We start from the raw sequence: 20,680 nt of genomic DNA on the forward strand, positions 1-20,680 counted from the left end.
AGAGGCAGCTGCTGTTCCTCTGGGAATCCAGTGGAAATCAATCTAGTTGTGCTGGTGTTCCAGAATCTCCAGATTATATCCAGGTAGGAATGCTTGGCTCCTCCCTCTGGGCTCACATCTCCCAATGGGATGCTGTAGTTCTTATCAGCCATGCAGTGACATTCAGTAGCTGTTATCAGCAGATGTCTCCTGGCTGTGGAAGAGATAAGGAAAACTGCCCACCTAACAGAAGACAACAGCCATACAGATGGCAAACAGGACACAATTTGCTTGGCAGGCCACGACATTCTAACTGACTGTGCCCTGTTGTGTTTTCCTGCTGCCCTCACCCCATCCCTGTGTTACCTGTGTGGATCCCAGCCCTGAGCTCCAGCCTGCCCTGTGGCATGTGAGGGATCACCACCTGCCTCACAGCTGCCACCAGGTCCAGGGACATCTTGGCAATCTCATCAGCATGTCTGCTGCCATTCCTCTCTGGCAGGCCACTCACCACCATGTAGGCATCCCCAATGGTTTCCACCTGGTAGGAAGGGACAGTGACACTAAGTGGCAGGCACTGAGCTTGATAGGATAGGGATAAAATGTTTTTAAAATCATGGAATATTCAGGGGAGTTGGAAAGTGTGACGCTGTTCACAGGGGTCTTAGGATGAGGGAAGAGATGAGGATCTGACTCCATGTTTCAGAAGGCTTGATTCATTATTTTATGATATATATTACATTAAAAGTATACTAAAAGAATAGAAGAAAGGATTTCATTTTCCTCCATAGAAGAATGCAAAACAATAAGTTATTTATATAAAGTGTGTGAGAAAATTAATTACAAAAACATAAACATCAAAAAACTTAGAAAAACTTAAAAAATGAAAGCAACACTCGCCAAAATGTGGTGTAGGATGGCAGGTCTTGTGTTTCATGGATTTGAACTCCTGGCCTGGGGTATTTGGTACTCAGCAGAAAACAGAGTAAGAAAGATTTCAGCAGCTTGCAGATCCCTCTCCTGTGGGTTTGTACTCACCTTGTACACATCATAAGACTCAATCCTGGTGTCAAAGCAGACGTAGAGGTTGTTGAGCATCTCCACCACTTGCAGGGGAGTACAGGAGGCAGCAATGCTTGTGAAGCCCACGATGTCAGAGAAAAAGATGGTCACCTGTCACAGGAGAAGGAGAGCATGAGGAGTTTGGGGATTTGTGAAATCCTGAGCCTAAGCCACAGTCTGCACCAGTCTTGCACAGCTCAGTAAAAACCATCCTAAATTAGCAAGTTCTGACTCTCAATTTTTCTCTACTACTTTGAAAGATAAAATTATTCTTATCTCCAAAGCTTAGCACCTGCACTTCTGTGAATACCTCATTTGACTAAAAGTCAAATGCTTTGAATCTTGTGAGTAGCGATCAAGAGACTTCTTGTAGAAGTAGGGTCTCATTTTCCTTTTAAAACGATTTAAACTGTGATAGGGATAAAACTAAACACCAAAGAACCCTGTGAAATTAAATCTCAGTTGCTGGCTTCTCTCTTCTTGAATTAGAAAATATTAACTGGGTTTTGTTTCATTTTCAAATGGTGTTTGTCATGATCAAGTAATTCACAGAAAAAAATAACTTAAAAAAATAAAACATAAAAGAAAGAATAGAATTGAGGAAATGTGTGCTGCAGCTGTTGGCAAAGAATTTTCTTCTCTGTGCCGTCTGAATTGTGTCAGTGTTTAAACTCAAATCATCCTTGCTAATACCAATTAATCTGGAGGGGCCACCTTGTCACTCTGCCTTGGTTCAGCACTTTTGATGTCATGACTATTGTGGATTATAATTAATTGTGCAATTACAGGTTGTTGTTTTGATAAAGACACCTACAGATTAAATGCAGACATTTTGTACTGTGTTTCACAGCTGAAAGTAAGGGGGTGTCTAGGGAAAAAGAGAGAATAGTATTGCAATTATTGTAGCAGGAGGATTCAGGGCACAGGTGCTAAATTCAACACTGGCAGCAGCAATTCTTTTATTCTTGATATTTTATAAGGAGGAGATTAATTTCTTTCTCCTATGAACTCACGATCCAGTGGTGCTGACTGTTGTGGGAGGCTCCTAAACACCAAGACAATTTGCCAGTATAGGATATTTGGTGTCCAAAGCTATGAATTTGGAAATCTCAGCTCTTCTTCCTTCCCCACCAGCCTGGGTGCTCCATGGCACGCTGCACAGCTCTTTCCAAAAGCCAATGGGAATATTTGGATTTCCTTCCACGCCCGACTCCGGCTGCAGCCCCAGGATGCTCAGAACTGTGACAAGGTAGGTGCTGTTTTAGGGGAATAATTACTTTTATACCCTTGGTGGCAACATCCTTTGCATTTTCTCACCTGGTCATAGTTTTCTGCCTCAACTTTTTGGCATTTCCTGAGCTGCTTGGCCACAGACTTTGGCAGCATCTGGTGCAGGAGGTCCTCAGCCAGGCGCCTCTCCCTTTTCAGGTCCTCTGTCTTTTCCTTGAGGTTCCTGGCATAATTGTGGATCCAATCTGTCATCTGCTTGAAGGACACCAGCACAATGGGGTAAATGAGGCAGGCAACCACCAGCAGACTGATCTTGAGGCTGGTTGTGGACAGGATTTCCCTGGATTTCCTGAGCAGCTTTCCCTGCCCCTCCTGCAGCACGCAGCTCTGTGCGCGATGCAATCCCCTCGCCGCGGCTTCCAGGGACACAAAATCACCCAGGGATGGGGTGAAGAGAGGGATTCCTTCAAAATGGGTGAAATGCAGGGACAGATTGATGTTGTCTGTCCAGCACTTATGTGCAGTCTCTGAGGAGAAGAGAGCATAGCTCAGAGTGGCAAAGTGCTGGTGCAGAGTGGTTTGGAGGCTCACAGGGCTTGGCACTGGCTGGGATTTGAGCACAGCTTCTCTGATTTGGAGCAAGAGTTTGAAAGCCACCGTGTCTGCCCAGTCAGGATTGTGTCTCATGGCTTGGACATCCTCATGGGGACTCCTGAAACGCTCCAGCAGCTCAGAGATGGCTCTGGACAGCACCTGCCTGGCCTCAGCACCCCCTGAGACGTTCAATTTGTGTCTCAGGTCAGCTGTGTAAAACCTACAGATGGAGATTTTCTCCTCCTTGCACTGGCAATCCTCACAGTACAGCTGTGCTTCACTTGCCATGCAGAGGGAGTTTAAATTGCCCAAAAGGTGAGGATGGGATGATGTGTTCCTGGCTGGGATGGGATGATCTGCTGCTGGGAGCAGCCAGCTGTGCCTCTCCTGCTGCAGGACAGAGATGAGGTGAGCAGCCCAAAGCTTTTCACAGGAGGAAAGCTCCTCAAGGGCTTTGCCTGTGTCTTTCCACATTTCCAAGCTGTTGCTCAAATCGAAAGAAATGGCCCCAAGGAGGCTGCAGAGGGAGACCATGCATGCTGTCAAAATCCTTTGAACTGTTCTTCTACCACCAGCACTGGAAGAGGGAAAACACCTGAAAAAAAATAATTTAAAAAAATATTTAAAGAAACCAGTGGCATTGTCTGATCTTAAGAATGTTTCTTCCAGTTCCTGTAACCACAACTGTGTTATTTTATATATCACTAACAGTGATATTTAACAATTTCAATGCATTCTGAAACAAAGCAAAAGGTTTGTGCCAGCGTGGCAGCTGACAGTGCCCACTCTGAGCCGAATGACTAAAAAAGGAGCTGAGTTCTTCACCTGAATGACTAAAAAAGGCACAGCAGGGCCATGGGGGAGACAGGTCTGCCCTCAGAGCTGGCTCTTGCTGTAAGAATCCACATCTGGAGGGGCTGTTTGGGGGGAAAAGGGGAAGAACGTGTGGTGATAGGATGCCAATAATGTGAACAGCGCAAATCACCAAACACCCAGCGCGAACAACTAAATTACTATTTAGTGCCATAGAAATTCAACAGCTAGCCCTTGCTAGATCCGAGATGCCGGGTGTAAAAGCTCTCTGTAAAAGCATCACACTCACCTGTAGGGACCCGCGGGCTGCTCTGCTGCCTTCCCTGCGGGCATCCCCAGCTCCAGCAGCGCCACCCCAGCCTCAGGCTCCTGCTGCTGCCTCCCTGCACCTCCTCCCGAGCCCCTGCAGGTGCTTTTGGTGATGCTCTGACCCTTCCCCCTGCCCACGCTCTGCAGAGGGGTGTCAGAGCCCAGGACATCCCTCTGGCTGCCCTGGGGGAGTCCAGACCCTGGCAGGGGGCTCAGAGACCTTGGCATGGAGTCACAGACACCTGTGCCTTTGGTTTTAACCCATGGAAACAATTCCCAGCTTTGTGTGAGGAGTTACAAGCCACAGGAGTTTGAGAAGAGTGACAGTTAATTTGTCACAGGGTGAAAAAGTAGAATTTTGGGGTTTTAGGATGGGGGTTCAGGAGGCAAGATGGAGGGATCTGGGTGTGTCCTGTCCTCCTTCTCCTTCTTCTTCTTCTTGTCCTCCCTCTTCTGCTGTGATGGTGGCACTTTTGGATTGGTTTAGAGCAGAGGCAGAGTGTCTAACATAGGTGATAGGTGTTAGGAAAATTAATCCACCAACACCAGAGGTTTATGTCCAAAAAGGAGGCAGAGGAGTCCCTTTCTGGCCTTATTTCAATCAAGGGAGAGGCCATGGGGCATTCCCCTGGGATCTCTCCAATTTTTGGAGGATGCAGCCTCCTTTTTCTCCCAATTTCCCAGCCACATTTCCCTTCTCTCTTCCCCATTGGCTGAGGTACTTGAGAGGTTCAGACTTCCCAAAATGCCTGATCCCAAAGATTTCCCTCTAATGTACAACCCTCCCTTTTCATTTTTAATTCTAACTGAATTTAGGGATTTTTCTTCCCCACTGTTTCTTTCATCTCTCAATGTCTCATTTCATTTATCAGCAAACCTAAAGTTCATTTGTAAAAGCAAATATCTTTTTCCATTCATCAATCAGTGGAATCCTTCCCATTGTTTCCTTTAGCTTCCAGATGATGGTTTTATCTACCAGCAGACCCACAGCTGGTTTGTAAAGACAAATCCACAATTCCTCTTATAGGTATTGGAAAATTATTGTAAATGAAGTACACGTAGTTTTGAGTATGAAAAGCTAACACCACCCCAAGGGCAGGGACTGTGCCACAAACAAACGTGCCAGACAGATCTCAGCAGGACAAGGAAAATACCCAGTGTTATCCCCAGATACGGGCTCTGGGCTTGCCAACAGTCAGGAAAAAATGAGAGACACATTTGATTTATCATGCGAAAAATGCAGTTTATTTAACTAGCATTTGGTTTAATAACTGTATTGGTAAAAGTGTAATTTCACAGGATTTTTTGATCACAGGTCATTTGGTATCTCTCATCCAGGTCTCAGTGGATTAGTAGCTTGCCATAACCTATAAAAATGTAAAACAATTGAAAAATCAGATCATGAGCTGCAGGAATTCGTGAACAGTATGTGCTGTGTCCAAGTCACAGGATTTAAATAAGTGAAATAAGATTTTTTGCTCCTTAAAGTTCATATTAAATTAAAAGATGTTTGACATTCCAGACTTGAGCTGCATGTTCTACCCTTTAGGATGCAATTGCAACAATCAGTGCATTGATGAATGCAAATTTGAGCAATCACTTCTGAAATATATGGTCAATCTTTATGACTGCAACAAAGCTCTAGGATAAAGGGAGAATCCATCCCTACTATCAAAACTTATAATTTGATATCTGTTTCAGAGGAGGATACTTTGAATTGGTAATGATTGAATCAGGAGTGACACAGCTCCCTTAGCAGGGGGCAGAAATCTCAGTGAGAGAGCCCCAGCACAGCCAGGTGTCTGAAATATATGGTAATTTTTTTTGACTACAATATAGCTCTAGGATAAAGGGAGAATGCATTCCTACTACTAAAACTTATTTGAATAAACGAAAAAAAAAATTTATATCTGTTTAAGAGGAAGATACTTTGAATTGGTAGTGGTTGAATCAGGAGTGACTCAGCTCCCTTTGCCGGGGGCAGAAGTCCCAGTGAGGATTTCTGCCCAGCCAGGTGTGTGGATGTCACCCTGTTTTTTAAGTTTTTGTGCAGCAGCTGCTCACCTGCTGGATCCAGCTGTTGTAGGCAGAGACCCTGGTGAACACAGAGGGTTTGTGGTAGTAGTTGCAGCTGATGGAGGAGCCGAAGCTGACAATGCCGTGCACTTCCCAGGTGCCATCAGCCCTCTGGCAGTTCAGCGGGCCACCAGAGTCACCCTGGCAGGAAGGGGAACAGAGTCAGAGTGTCAGCAGCTCCTCTGTGGGGTTTGTAACCTTTCCTTCCCATCAGGACTGTTTGCTCAGTGTCAGCACATTTCTCCTCGCAGAGAAAAGCAAGGCGCGATTCTTCCCCAGGACATTTCTGGGTTTCACATTCTCTGAACCTCAGAGAATGGAAAAGCAATTCGTATCGTTTGCTGTGCCTGTGCTTGTGCAAAAGTAGGATGCAATATGGAGATTGTTTACCCAAAGTGATGGTGCTTTGTTTCCTTGGCCTATCAGGGCCAGGTGTGTGTGTGTGTGTCAGGACTGTCGCTGACGAGATTCTGTGCAGTGTGTGCAGAGTTAAGTGCTTGGCAAATTCAGTTTAGATTTAATGTAATATAATATAGAATAATATAGTGTAATAAAGTAATTAATTAGCCTTCTGATAAGATGGAGTCAGATGCATCATTCTCTCCCCTCATCAGGGATCCCTGTGACGGTGGTCACAGGGGTTTTCAGGGTGAGAGAAGAGACGAGAATGTTGACTTCGTGTTCAGAAGGCTTGATCTATTATTTTAGGATATATATTCTACACTATAACTATATTAAAAAGAATAGAAAGAAAAGTTCTCAGAAGGCTAGCTAAGCTAAGAATAGAAAAGAATGAAAAACAAAGATCTGTGTCCCGGCAGAAAGCGAGAGCAGCTCTGCCATGAGTGATCAGTAAATCCAAACATCTACAAGAGATTAATCGTGGATCTACCTGTTGCATTCCACAGCAGCAGATAACCATTGTTTACACTTTGTTGCTGAAACTTCTCAGCTTCAGCAGGAAAAATCCTAACGAAAGGATTTTAATGAAAAGATGTCTGTGACAGATCCAAAACTCAATAATCTAAACCCAAGCCCTGAGAGTGGACTCACGCTGCAGCTGGAGATGACTCCATCCCCACCAGCACAAACCATGGTGGATTTCACAGTGGTTCCCCACCAGGAAGAGCTGGAGCAGGTGGCATAATTCACCACCAGCAGACGGCCTTGCTGCAGCTTGTCAGGAAGGGGTCCATTAGCTGAGAGAGAGCAGAAACACAGAGTCATGGGGGCAGCTGGCACTGAAGGGAGAATAAAAGTGCTCTGCTAAATGGTGTCTGGGTACCATCACTCCAGGTGAGGCACTCCACAGGGGCTATATCAAAGGAGAAGCTGTTATAGGTATGAGTGTCCCTTAGTTCCATTCTTTCATATATGCCTTCACTCACTAAAAATTTGCATTCCATTAAAAACCGTCTCATTGTTAGAGAAACAAAGAGCTGCTCTATTTTCAGGAGTTTGCAATTTACTTATCCCTCAAGGAATTCCCTCTTGAGCCAAGCTGACACCTCTGCTCAACTCTGGGATTTCCTTCACTTCACATCTATTCCCTTGTGTGCCTTCAGGCATTCATCAGGTGTGTTGGGATTAGCAAATGCACCTGTCTGCACACTACTAACATTTGCATTACAATAGCTCCTAAAAGCTCAATAAAGGCCCCTCAGGTGCATTACCAGCTCTGTTACAAGGAAAATAAATTTCAAAAAGAAAAATCATAATGTGTGAGTGAAGTGGGGCCTAATATAATAAACTACCTCACTACACTGAGTTTCGAGGGGACGTTGAGCGCCATTAACAATCTTTGCCATCAACCTCAGAGGAGAAGGAGCTTCTGAAAGGTGTTTTTTGTTATTTCATGGTTTTGCAAATGGCCAAATACTCACTCTGCAGTCTTCCCCAGCCAGTGACATAGCAGGGAGTGTTGGCGGACAGGATGGTCTGGGCAGCGGGCAGGCAGGCCAGCTGGATCTTGTCGCTCAGGGTGACGTGCTGAGAGAGCTTGATCAGAGCAATGTCGTACCTGTGGTCACACGCGCACGGTGGGGGAGAGAAAGGGAAGGTGAAAAGGTTTCAAAAATGGATTAAAACACAACCTGAGTTGTGTACTCAGCAGTCACACAGCACCTGGCCTATGTCACCGTGGTATTTTCTGAAAAATCCCTTTGCCAGAATTGCTTCTCCTGGGAAGCTGAGATGCCTCAGAGAAAAATGTAAATAATAATTGTCTGATTGCTGCTGCTGTGTTTGGCTGCTTTGGAATGGTGCTGGGGGTTCTTTACCAACAGGTGAATATTTGATTGGTTCCATGTAAATTGTTTTTAATTAATGACCAATCACAGTCCAGCTGTGTCAGACTCTGAGGAGTCAGTCACGAGCTTTCATTATCATTCTTGTTAATAATGGGAATGACTATTAACAAGGATGATAATTCTGATGTATCCTTCCCTTTCTTTAGTATAATTTTAGTATAAATATAATATAATATATTTATATATTATATATTAATAATATATAATATTAATATATATTATATTAATATGATATAATATCTGCCTTCTGAGAACATAGAGTCAGATTCTCATGGGGACCTCACAAACACCACAGGCCTATTCCAAAGAGAAGCAAGGGAGCAAAGGGGGCAGTGCACGAACAGCAAATATTCCTGCACCCCAAAGCAATTAATGGGAAATTCATGGACTGGGAGGCTGTTCCCTGCAGAACTGCCTGTACTCCTGATGGAAGAGAGCTGTCTTTTATAGTTTTTTTTCCCACCAAAACCAAGCATATGTTAGGACTCAGTCCAAGGAGGATTTCTTTGTTACTGCCCTTAGCCTGCAGCAGGACACAGGGGTCCTTCAGCCACAGGGATATTAATTTTCATAATTCTGTGTATCTGCTGCTGGTAGGAGGGCTTCAAAGAATGCTGTATAAAATCCTTCTTTCCCTTTCATTGTACAAGAGATATCACTGCATGTAACAGCTTCTGACCCAAGCATGAACATGAAAACGGCTTCTGGAAACATTATTAATTAGTAAAAAATCAATATTGTTAATTGCTTTGTATTCTCTGAGGGGGAAGGTAGAAACTGGACACGAACAGGAGGCTCTAAACATGAATTTAATTACCATAACTCCAGATGGTTGGGATTCAGGCAGTTTGATTTTTACCCTCCACCTAAAAACTGAAAAAATACCTTCCACCAGCTTACCCATTGGCAACATTATTTGAATTCCAGTTCCTATGGACAATGATCTTTGATGGAGAAACTGCAACTGATCCTGCTTCCGTAGCTGACAGGTCGTATTTTCCAATCAGCACTTTGTAGGTCATAGTAGAGCTGGGCAAGAAAAGGATGAACACTCAGTTGTGTTATGCAGCTGCACCTTTGGCTCCTGGGAGATTCAATGAGAACACCCCTGACTGCAATCTCTCTTCACAGGCAGGTTTGTCTGGATCGAGCCAGTGATTTGCTATGGGCAAAGATTTTGTTCTGGACTTGATAATTATTTAATCTCTGAGCTGTCCTCTCAACTCCTGCTCAAGGCTTCTTTAATAAACTCAAGGTGCCTCTAATCTTTGCAATATTCAGCTCACATTCTTCAATGCAGTAACAATTTGGACTTTCTTTTTAATAACTTCAATAATAAATAACTGTGTGACAGATAGAATACGCAGGATTTATAATAATAACATGCAGTCAATCCTTCATGTTTCATATTACATATTTATAATATTTGCTACGAATTAATGTTACAATAACCCCAGAGCAAAATGGGGTTGTGTTTGTGGAAGCAGCTTTGATGATGCAATGACATTGCTGTACCTGATCATTTGTTTTCCACACAATATGAAGAGTTTACTGAAAAATATTGGTATATATTCAACATATTTGTGATTATTTCTTCAGGGAGTGGATTGATTAGTTAACTTGTGGATCTCACTGGCATAAATTACAGAAACAGACAACACAGCTGAATTTTAATAGCAGCTTGAAAACAGAAAGATGTTTGTGGTTTGTTTATGGAAATTAAGAATATATAATTCAGGTAACTGGGGGTTTTCCCCTTTTACATTAGGAAAATAAAGAGATGTCATTCTCCTGACTATTAATCAAAAGATATGATGCAAAACTCAGAGCTTTCAACTGGGAAAGGGAGAACTGGCATTGATATGGTTTTCTCATTTCTTTCTGCTCAAGTGCTGCTTCCTGGGTCAGATTTACCTTCATTTTACTCACCTGATGCAGTGGGCAGCTGTCATCACCCAGTTGGTGGCAATCAGGGTTCCCCCACAGGTGTGGCTCCACTTGCCATTGGCATAGTATTGAAGGGAGACCTGGGATCAAGGAAACAGGTAAGGTTCAGGCTTTTACTTACTCATTTTTCATCACTGTGCTTTGTTCCTGCACCCAGAACACAACTTGCTGATAGTGGAAGGCTTTGGAGTTCCCAACTCCTGGCCACAGAAAGGTTTTTCCTCATTCCCTGTCATCCAAAGCTTGATTTTTAAAATACATCTTGCTTAAATAGCCCGAGTCTACTTGACTTAAAATGAGAGCCTGCAGGAGTGTCACAGCACATGCTGCCGTCAGTAGGGCCAAAATACAGAATTTCAGGAGATTTAAGCATTCTCCCATGTCAGTAGGGCCACAACACAGAATTTCAGAAGATTTAAGCATTCTCCCATGTCAGTAGGGCCACAACACAGAATTTCAGAAGATTTAAGCATTCTCCCATGTCAGGACAGCCACAACACAGAATTTCAGAAGATTTAAGCATTCTCCCACACACAGTAACATCATTCCACATCAGAAGGCTTCAAGCATCTGCCCATACAGAGTAACACCATATCACATCAGAGAGCTTCAAGCTTCTTGCTCTTTAGCCCAACATTTTACCCCCCTCATGTCCATGCATTGCACCCCTCTGGTCCCTTTGGTGGTTTGTCAGTGCCTGGGCACTCCATGGCTCACTGCCTTCACTGCTGCTCACCTGTTTTCAGAGCTGTGCCCATGAGGGATGAGGCTCTGCAGCAGCCCCACTCCCAGTGACCACAAACTGAGCACCTAAACATTACCAGCAAAATGCAGCACATTCAGAGCTTTTTAAAGAAGATTGGAAAGTTCAGGCTTGATCAGAACAGAAGAGACAAAAGGTGTCAGGCAAGATGCATCAAGTGGAATTTAAGAGGTGGTTTTGCTCAGTTCAGTTGTGCTGTGCAGAGGCAGCACAGCCCCAGCAGTTGCAGAGAAAGCACAGAATCACCAACCTGCCAGGGCCAGCTGTATGGCCTTGCATTTTCCCCTCCAACAACTCTGGTCACAAGAGGTGGGTAGGAAGGAACCCCGCAGCCAAAGGCTAGAAGACACACAAATAGGATGAAAGAAGGTTTAGAAAAATATCTGTATCATATCCAATAGCACAGCATCCAGTTATTCTTTCAAGAGACCCTTGTAATGAACATCCTCTGCTGTATTTTTTCCTTTGAAGCAGAATTTGTCTAGAAAAGGAAAGCTGGTTTTAGATTTTAATTAACTTGATCATTTAAAATTAAAGCAGAAGCTGGGCACGTACCTGCAGAGGCCAGAGCTAACAGAGCAAAGAGGATTCCAAGCATGGTGCCAGTTGCTGGTGATGGAGGCTGAAGGCTCAGCTCCATGCCATTTTATACAGTGTCCTTTATCTCTGGAACACATGACTTTAAATGCAGAGCTATTCCAATATCAATAGAAAACTTGTATCAGTGTGGAATAATTATCTATGTACATAAAATCCTCATTTAGGTGGACCTTGGAGACAGGCTATACAAACAAATTGGTTAAATATAATTCCAAATTTGATGCTTATTATCTGTAGCAGCTGTGTGCATTTCCATTGCCTTGAAATTTCATCACAAGGTGTCCACAGAAGGATAATGTTAAATTAATTATTCTAACACTTGGTGATATGTCAGCAGTAAGTGACTGATCTGTTGGGACAGTGATTGATTTGGATGTGTTGGGGTTGCATTCGTTGATATCTAGAGGCTCCCCTCCTACCTTAGTTTTTGTACAATTATACAACTCCTTGGGATTTGATTTTGGTTTGGGGTCTTGGTTTGCTTTTGTTTTGTGTGCAACTGAATGGTATCTACCACATTGTACTGACTGAAAACTGTATTTTCTTTCCAGATCAAGTTGCAACGTGCTTCCGCACACCAGACTTCTTCAGCAAACCAGACTCCAACCACTTTGAAGTGGAACTTCAAGCTTTGAAGCAATACTTCAAGCCATACAAAGAAACAGCTGTCCATGAAGAAGCTGAAATCCTGGTATGCTGCGGTGAGTCAGACTCCATTCCTTTCCTATGTCCCTTTGTTCCCTGAAGAGAACAGGGTTCCCTGCAGCATTGCAAGTGAGCCTGTGCACCCCCAGAGCAGAACTGTAAAACACTGTGAGCTTGTCAATGAGAAGAGCAAAACACTTCTACCCACAAATGACAAAACAGGCAAGAGCAGCATTTACACCACTCCAGAGATGCTGCCACAAAAAGAAGTATCTTAATTCATTACTGACATTTGAGATCAGTGACTAGATATCAATGCTTTCACTTGCCCCTTTTTATCTTTTTTCTATTTCTTTTTACTTCTACTACAGGAATTTTCCATCCTCTCTCACCTTTCCATCCACCAACCATTCTCTGGTTATTTGAAAAAAAAAATTCCATCCCATAAACCAGGACACTCATAGAAAACCAACTTACTAGAATGGAAACAAATATCATAATGCCAGTTTTACAACCAGAGTTGTGTTGCACACAGACACCAAACAAGGGGTTCAAAAATGCTGAAATAAATCTAATGTTTAATGTCAAGATTAATAAGCAGCATAAAACCTGATTTCCAGAGCTCCCATTCAGCAGTAGATACTGTGCTGGATGAAAAATGCCTGGAGCACACATGTGGAAGGCAGGAACACAGAATGCTTTGCTGTTTTATCTGCTTCTCAAGAATGTATTTTCCTACCCAGACAACAACACTTGAGGAAGCTGCATTTTGAATTGCAAATTGCATCAACCAAACCCTGTTCTGGCATCTTGTATTTATTATCTGTCAAAAGCACAAACCAGGATTAACCATGCAGAATTGAGATTCGAAGTTTTTTTCCATTCATTTGTTGGCTCTTTTCTTAGTGTCTGCATTTACAAGCTAAACAATGTTATGCTGCTCAGTTTAACTTCCATGTCACTGTCATTTTCATGAATTCCAACTAAAAGTATAAATTTCAGATGGTCAGTAACTATTTTAACTTGCTTTGTTTGTTGTGTGCTTGTAAATGTGGAATTTTGTTTAGTTCTTTCAGCATTTCTGCATTTCACAAATATAATCTGCTCTCTTGCATAGTGTAAATAGAGAAATGCTGTTTCTTTTTCCCCTTCTTCATGGAGGAATTCTGAAACTCTTCTTTTGTTATGGAGGAAATTCTCTCAGGAATCATAATATTTAACGTACACAAATATAACTTTGTGCTCTCTTGCATGCTGTAAATAGAGAAATGCTGTTTCTTTTCCCCTTTCTTCATGGAGGAATTCTGAAACACTTCTTTTGTTACGGAGGAAATTCTCAAGGAATCCTAATATATTTAATATTAGACACTCTCAAAGCTGTTTTGTGTTTTGTTTTTTGTTCTGTTCATGCTTTATCCATCTTTTCCAGGCCTGAACAGTTTTCATGGGTGTCAGGCTTCTGGCAATTCTGCCAGGAAATATCAAAATGGCTCAGCCTCCAGCTGATACCATGTTGGCTTGGAAAGAACCCCCTGGAAGCTCTTATCATCTTCATGCCAGATATCTCACAGAAACTAAGCAGCTCATGGAACTTTGGTGAGAAAGAGAAGGAGATTCTGGTATGTTCTGTTAAAGCAAATAGAAAATATCTCCTTTAATACACAATGTACCTGTGTACAACTTAAATGAACTCTGTTGCTTCCTTATCTTTATTCCCTTGAAGGGCAGTAACTCTGCTGTACTAATTTGTAAACTGAATTTTCTGCAGAAAACTTAGACATTGAAATCTGATTTCCTGAGGGATGTTTTTCATCTGCAACCAGACAGTAACCCCTCTGAAAATCTGAAGTTAAATCCTGACCCAGTTTTATCTTGGGACCACCAACTGTGCCAAATTTATTACTTGCTGGGTGGCTGTTTAAACTGCTGCTTGATGATTCCCTGGGATTGTTTCTGTGTTCTTCAAAGTAAAGCTTGGCCTTCATTCCTCAGGACAGAACAAGGTTATAATGAGCAAGAAATTGGAGATGAGCTTTACCCAGCGTGTTTTTGTCACTTGTTGTGCCTTCCAAATTGTCTTATATCCATTTATATATTATTTTCCACACTGTATTTGAAGTCTATACTGGCCACAGATGTAACATAAGGCCCTGCTTATCTCAGCTGGGTGGGGTGCAACAGCAGGAGAGAACAGACACAAACCCAACAAAAACCCAACCACACTTCAGCAGTCAGATTAGACTGAAAGGTATTTATTTAGAAACAACAGCTTTGGTATTTTAAAACCAAACAACCTGTAAGTCACTAGAAAGTGGGGTGTCTTCCCCCATAGCCAAAACAAATCAATGCACAAAGTCTCAATAGGCTTAGAATAGGAAACCTGTAGGTCAGCATTTCCAAGTGCATATCCAGAAAACAATTTCATTAAATTGATTTTGCACTCTACAGTCATAAAGGCTGAAAATCCTGTTACCAGAACTTATTGACAGTTAAGACTGTTAGATATTGACAGTTAAATTGACTGTTATTGAAGTGGAGGAAAAATTAACATACTCCCCCTCCCCCCAGGCAATAAATTACAAACTGTATACCAGAAAGAAAGTTACACCAAAGTTTTCTAGTTAACTCTCAGAAGGGAATCATTATCCTTTATTTTTCTGTAGAAATAAAAAAAACCAAAACCAAACAGATCAAAATATCCAAGGTCTTAGTATATCTTCAAGTATTTTCACCAAATAGATTACTCCTAGGGAACTGAACAGCTTACAGGGAAAGGACACATCTGTTACACAAGCTTCTGGGATAAACAGTTGAATCACCACACCTTCCAAGTCTCAGATTCCTGTAATAGCAAGGCACAGAAGGATTGTTGCTTTCAAATGCTCCTTGTTCTCAGCTGCAATATTGCCAGGTGTGTTGTGCAAATGGAGGCTGAAAGCAGGACTAAGTTCACTTGGACAAGGAGTGGAACAGGGTGTTATTTCAAGACCATCTATCTTGCTTACTGCTACAGATCTGAGCTCCAGATGCTTTCCACCTCTTCCCTGTTTCTGGAATGAAGTTCTGCATCACCTTCATTTGAAGTAGGTCCAGCTGAGAGGAGGCAGCAGAGCTGTGTGCTCTGCAGTGCCCAGGAGGATGAGGAGCCAGGTCAGCCCTGCTGTGGCTGTGCAGCCTCCGGGCACTTCAGCGGGCAGAGTCGGGGACAGCCACCTGCAGCAAGGGTTAACAGGTCACTGGTAAAGGCAGAAGGCAAATCTTGGAGATGACAAAGGCAACTGGATAGACAACAGTGAGAGGACACAATTACATAATTCCAAGGACACATTTCAGGGGTGTTACACAATAACTGACACCACCTCCTAACCCCTTCCTCCCTTTGCACTGAGGTGCTGATCATGATCAGAGGCTTCTAACTGCACTTGTCTGATTTACATTTCTATCCTACCTCTTCCTAGTTTGTCTGGCTACAAGCACCTCCTACTCAATCTTTTATTGGATCAAAAGTATTCAGACCTGCTTGGGATCAGGCTTGAACTCCAGTGCTCAAAATGACAAAACCAGTGAGCTGACAGGAAAACTTCCAGCTCACTTACAGTTGTCAAGATTAGTTCAATACCTTCTGTTCAGCCTTAGCTATCCAAAATCAAATTTGATTTTATAATTTGGAATAACAGTACAATCTATAGCTAGAACTTTTCCTTTGACAGCTGTTTAACTATCAGCTCCTTTTTTTTTCTAAATGAAAGCTACATTTAACTCAGTTCAGCCCTCAGGAGGGAAGCCTCTGAACAGCACAACTAGCTCACACAGCAAACCAGTCTGGTCTTGCATTTCCACTTCATATCAACACACAATCAGAAATTCCCAGTTCTAAGAACAGAACTCACCATCTACTGTCTATTCTGTGCTAAGTTTTTACAGCAAATAAGTTTTCCAAGGCAACTCAGAACAACTTGAAATTCTTTACACCCAGGTAAGATCAGCTTGGAGCCAAAACCTTCAACTCACAGTAAAAAGCATTCAGGACTTTCCTTAACACAGCTTTGCATTTTGTCTGACTGGGAGAAACACCAATTCAGCTTCCTCCCAAAATGTTGGTGGTAAGTGTGGTGTGATGGAGGGCTGCACAGTGTTTATAATATGAACACCTACCACAAGTCCCAGCAAGTCAGCAGCTTCACCTCCAACACCAGCCTGCCTTTGGGTGCTGCTGTGGACACCTCACACATTCAGAGCAGGCAGGCAGGTGTGCAGGTCTCCACACAGCAGTACAGACAAGAAGAGCAGCTCTCTCACATGCCTTCTGGACAGCAAGAGTCATCACTTCATGACAGCTGCAACTGCTGGCACAGAAACAAGCCATGTCCTACACTGATGTGGGAAAAGGACAGAAAGCTGTGTCTGCCTCCACCTGCAGCCTCACAAATGTCTAAGGACAGACGATGAGTTTATCTTTTATCTTTTCTAACGATTCTAAGCTCTACTGCTCCAATCCCTGCCCTAATCCTCCTTGCAAGAGGTCACAGATTGCTTGTTTCAAGAAAGACTGAAAATCCTCACAGTCCAAGAGAGAGCCTGCCCAGGCACAGCTGACACAACATCAGGCTGACAACACCCAGAGGACAGCAGCCAAAAGCAGCAGTTTTATACCTTACTCCTGAAGAGGGGCTTGGCTCCTGGCCCACAATACTCGTTGTAGATGAGTTTGAACAGAAACAAATGAAACAAAGTAATTAAGGAGGCCACACTGAACCAGAACAGGAAGGGTAAGCCTGGGTATTGCTTGGCCATGTGTTCCTCATGAGCTAGAATAGCTTTTAGGTGGAGTGTGTGTCTCAGGTCCTGCAAGTGGACCAGATCTGTTGAGATATAAAGCAGTGGTGTGATGGGTTGGGTCACCATGACAGGGAAGGTGTGGCCTCGTGCCTCTGAGGTGAGCTCCACGGGCTCGTTCATACAGCCTGCCTCACAGGCATACAGTCTGACAGGCTTCTCCTGGAACTTCACAGACACATGCAAGAAGGGCTTCCCCTCAGCATCCAGGAGAACAGCTAAACTGATCAAGTCCTTGTTGTAATGGATGCCACGTAAGGAGTAGCTGTTATGGAGCACGTCAGGGTCAGCCTGAAACTGAAGGTGGTTTTCTGTGAACTGCAAACCCCCAAAGCTGAGCACCATTCCCTGCATCAGCCCGTGCACTCCAGCTGCCACAAGGCCCTTGCAGCCCCGTTTTTGGAGAGTCAGCTTCCACAGGTCTGAGAGCTGCAGGATCTGGGTGACACTGGTCAGCCTGGGTGGCCACAGGTTCTGGGCGTGCATGGTGGCGTGGCCACTGAAGCAGTGGTCAGCATAGTTCAGGCTGGCCTCAATCCTCTCCCTGTCCTCACCAGCAAGGAGAGGGTCCAGCAGGGGGGCTGGCACAGTTGACAGCACGTAGTAGAGGGTCATGTTGACAGTCTCACTGGATGGGGTGTGTGCATCTGTGATCTTCCTCATTTCAATCCCTGCAGCAAAAGAAAGCAACCAATAATCAGGAATTAACTAGAAGGAAAAGAAGATCAAACACGCACACTGATGTTCAACATGGTGTTCTTTATCCATAAAACACCAAAGTGTGTCACACTGATTTTTCAAGATTTTCTAAGCCTTCTGATGTTTACATTCTTGTAACAAACTTTCTCACACACTTTCTGTAAATAACTCATTGTTTTGCATTCTTTTATAGAGGAAGAGAAATTTGATGAACTGTTGGTTCGTCCAGTGTCATTGGAGAGGCGGCACTGTCACCCTCCAATCCACTGTCACTTTTAGAAAACTATAAATGTTGGAATCAGAAAATAAACTTCCCTTCTCCACCTTGAGAGCAGCAGTGTGTGCACTCATGTTGTTTCGTGTCCTGTAGTACCAAAAGTGAAATGTTTCCTTGTGTTTGTCTAAGATACTCTCTTTGCTACTTGGCAGTTTGAGAGCCAAGCTCTCACTAAAGACAAAGCTAACTTAATATACAGATGCCTTACAGGCCTGTCATCATGACTCTGCAAGAATGATCTGTCAAAAGAACATAATCTTTTTATAAAATAACAAGTTCGACGTTATTTGGTCAGCTACTCTTATGTAAGACATTAAAATCTTAAGAAAAAGCATCTTTGGAGAATAGCCCTTAGCCTCCATGCAGAATCTGTCTTTTACGCTATCACTAAAGGTCACTTTATTTCCAACTGACATGTAGGGCAAATCAGTGAAGTTCCTGAAGCCACGAAAAGCAGCACACACAGAATAATGATTATAAATGTTCTTTTATCACTTTCTATACATGGTCAGGTGTACTCCAGTTTAAGATAAGCTGGGTTCCAAACCAGAAATGTTGTTTCACTAACCCACAACTCATCAGGAAGACCAGAGCCTCTGGAGACCTTACAGCAACCAGGAGCTTTCAGACACTCTCTAAAGCAACCCCATGGAAGCTAAGCATCACTTTCCTTACCTGAAATGAACAAGTCAGACCAGGTCTGCTGGTGCTCCTGGAAAAGATCCTCCACCCCCATCTGCATCACCTCCAGCATCTCTTTCTTGGCCGCCTCCCTCAGCTTGCTGAAGGTCTCCTCCAGCCTGGACACCTCGATGGGCTCCGACGTGTACACCACGGACAGCAGGGTCTCGTCAAAGTGCGACTCGGGCGCGACCTGCACCCGGCTCACGAGTTTCTTGGCAGCCACCACCACCAGCACCACCTTGGGGCTGCCGGCCAGCAGCAGGCGGCCGGAGGAGAGCAGGAACTGCCGCTCCTCCACCTTCTCCAGGCTGGTGGTGAAGCGCCCGCCCGGCACGGAGGCGGCGGCGGGAGCCGAGGCCTCGAAGGCGGCCACCCGCGCGGTGGGGTTGGCGATGCGGATGCGCTGCAGGTAGAGGTGCGGCCGGCTCCGGTGTGCCACCACCTCCTCCCGCACCGTCACGCAGTCCCCGGAGCCGGGCCCGGTCTGCACGCAGCGCAACCTCCGCACGGCCCCGTCCCGCAGCGCCGCCAGCGCCGCCCGCGCCTCGCCGCGCCCGCCCAGCGCCCTCAGCCGCACCAGCGCCGGGTACTCCGTGGCGAGCGGCGCGCCCGCAGCGGGCCCCGCGGGCCGCACCCAGAGCCGCCCCGCCGACACGTCCAGCAGCAGGAACCCGTTCCCGGCCACCGCCAGCCCCGGGGGCTCGCCGGCGCCGGCCGCCTCCTCAGGCAGCGGCAGCGCATCGCCGCGCTGGGTCTGCTCCCGCCAGGCGCCCGAGGCCGTCTGCAGGCAGAGCGCGGCGGGGCCCCAGGGCTCGGCCCCGCGCCCCGCGCCCCGCGCCCGCGCCGCGCCCAGGTACCAGTAGGCGACGAGCAGCAGCACCAGCAGCAGCAGCAGGCGCCGCGCCCAGCTGCTGGACAGCAGCCCCGGCAGCCCCTTCAGCCGCTGCTGCAGCCACATGGGCGGCGGCGGCGGGGGAGCCCCGGCCCAGCCCGTCCCGGCCCCGGCCCCGCCGCACCGGCCCTAGGCCGCCATGGCCGCCGCGCCACAGGCAGCGATTGGCGGCGCTTGGCGGCGCTTTGCGACAGCCGCGCCCTCCGGCCCTCAGGGGGCGCCTGGCCGGGAGACGCGGCCCGGCCCCGGAACCGCAGGGAAACGCCGGGAACTGCCGGGAACCTGGCTGGGAACGGCCCCGGAACCGCCGGGAACCCCGGAACTGCCGGGAACCTGGCTGGGAACGGCCCCGGAACCGCCGGGAACCCCGGAACTGCCGGGAACCTGGCTGGGAACGGCCCCGGAACCGCGGGGAACCCGGCTGAGAACGGCCCCGGAACCGCCGGGAACCCCGGAACTGCCGGGAACCTGGCTGGGAACGGCCCCGGAACCGCCGGGAACCCTGGCTGGCAAACGCCGGAACCGCCGCGAACCCCGGCTGGCAACAAGCCCGGAACCGCCGGGATCCCGGCTGCAAAACCCCGGAACCGCCAGCAATCCCGGCTGCCAAAGCCCCGGCTTCCAAGCTCCCGGTTTCCAACGCCCCCGCTCCAGGTCCCCCTTTGCCCCTCCCGTTACCGGGACCCCTCTCGGCTCCGAGCCCCCTCAGCTCCGGATCCCCGGCACCAGGAGCCCCCCGGCACCCCTGTCAAGCTCCCTCTGCGGTGTCCTCGGGCAGCTGCAGCCCAGGGCTGAGGTTCTCTGTCTCCTCCCCGGGTCACTGCACCGATCGAAAAGGCCTGGAGGGGTTTTCCGTAGTTCCCGTGGCAGTTTAGTGGCTTGCCACCACAGACTATGCAGGAAAGGAAGTTTTTTCTATCAGACTCTGTCCCACTGTGTCGTAAATAGAGGAACAAACTTCCTCG

The 20,680-nt window shown here is 45.9% G+C and overlaps 2 protein-coding genes across 2 annotated transcripts; both read right to left on the reverse strand.

Annotated features, from left to right (window-relative positions):
* Positions 1 to 5,327: 5,327 nt before the first annotated feature.
* LOC131092608 (chymotrypsin-like elastase family member 2A) lies at positions 5,328 to 11,680 on the reverse strand. Its single transcript, XM_058039392.1, has 8 exons — positions 11,638 to 11,680; positions 11,333 to 11,421; positions 10,302 to 10,399; positions 9,273 to 9,401; positions 7,947 to 8,083; positions 7,117 to 7,262; positions 6,052 to 6,204; positions 5,328 to 5,354 (listed from the first exon to the last, which is right to left on the reverse strand). Exons 1-8 carry the CDS (start codon positions 11,678 to 11,680, stop codon positions 5,337 to 5,339), a joined length of 813 nt encoding a protein of 270 aa, XP_057895375.1. The 3' UTR covers positions 5,328 to 5,336.
* Positions 11,681 to 14,560: 2,880 nt separating this feature from the next.
* KIAA2013 (KIAA2013 ortholog) lies at positions 14,561 to 19,810 on the reverse strand. Its single transcript, XM_058039290.1, has 2 exons — positions 18,815 to 19,810; positions 14,561 to 17,834 (listed from the first exon to the last, which is right to left on the reverse strand). Exons 1-2 carry the CDS (start codon positions 19,779 to 19,781, stop codon positions 16,975 to 16,977), a joined length of 1,827 nt encoding a protein of 608 aa, XP_057895273.1. The 5' UTR covers positions 19,782 to 19,810; the 3' UTR covers positions 14,561 to 16,974.
* Between the last annotated feature and the right edge of the window lie 870 nt (positions 19,811 to 20,680).

Source organism: Melospiza georgiana, chromosome 22 (genome assembly GCF_028018845.1).
Source record: "Melospiza georgiana isolate bMelGeo1 chromosome 22, bMelGeo1.pri, whole genome shotgun sequence".
Classification (NCBI taxonomy): Eukaryota; Metazoa; Chordata; class Aves; order Passeriformes; family Passerellidae; genus Melospiza; species Melospiza georgiana.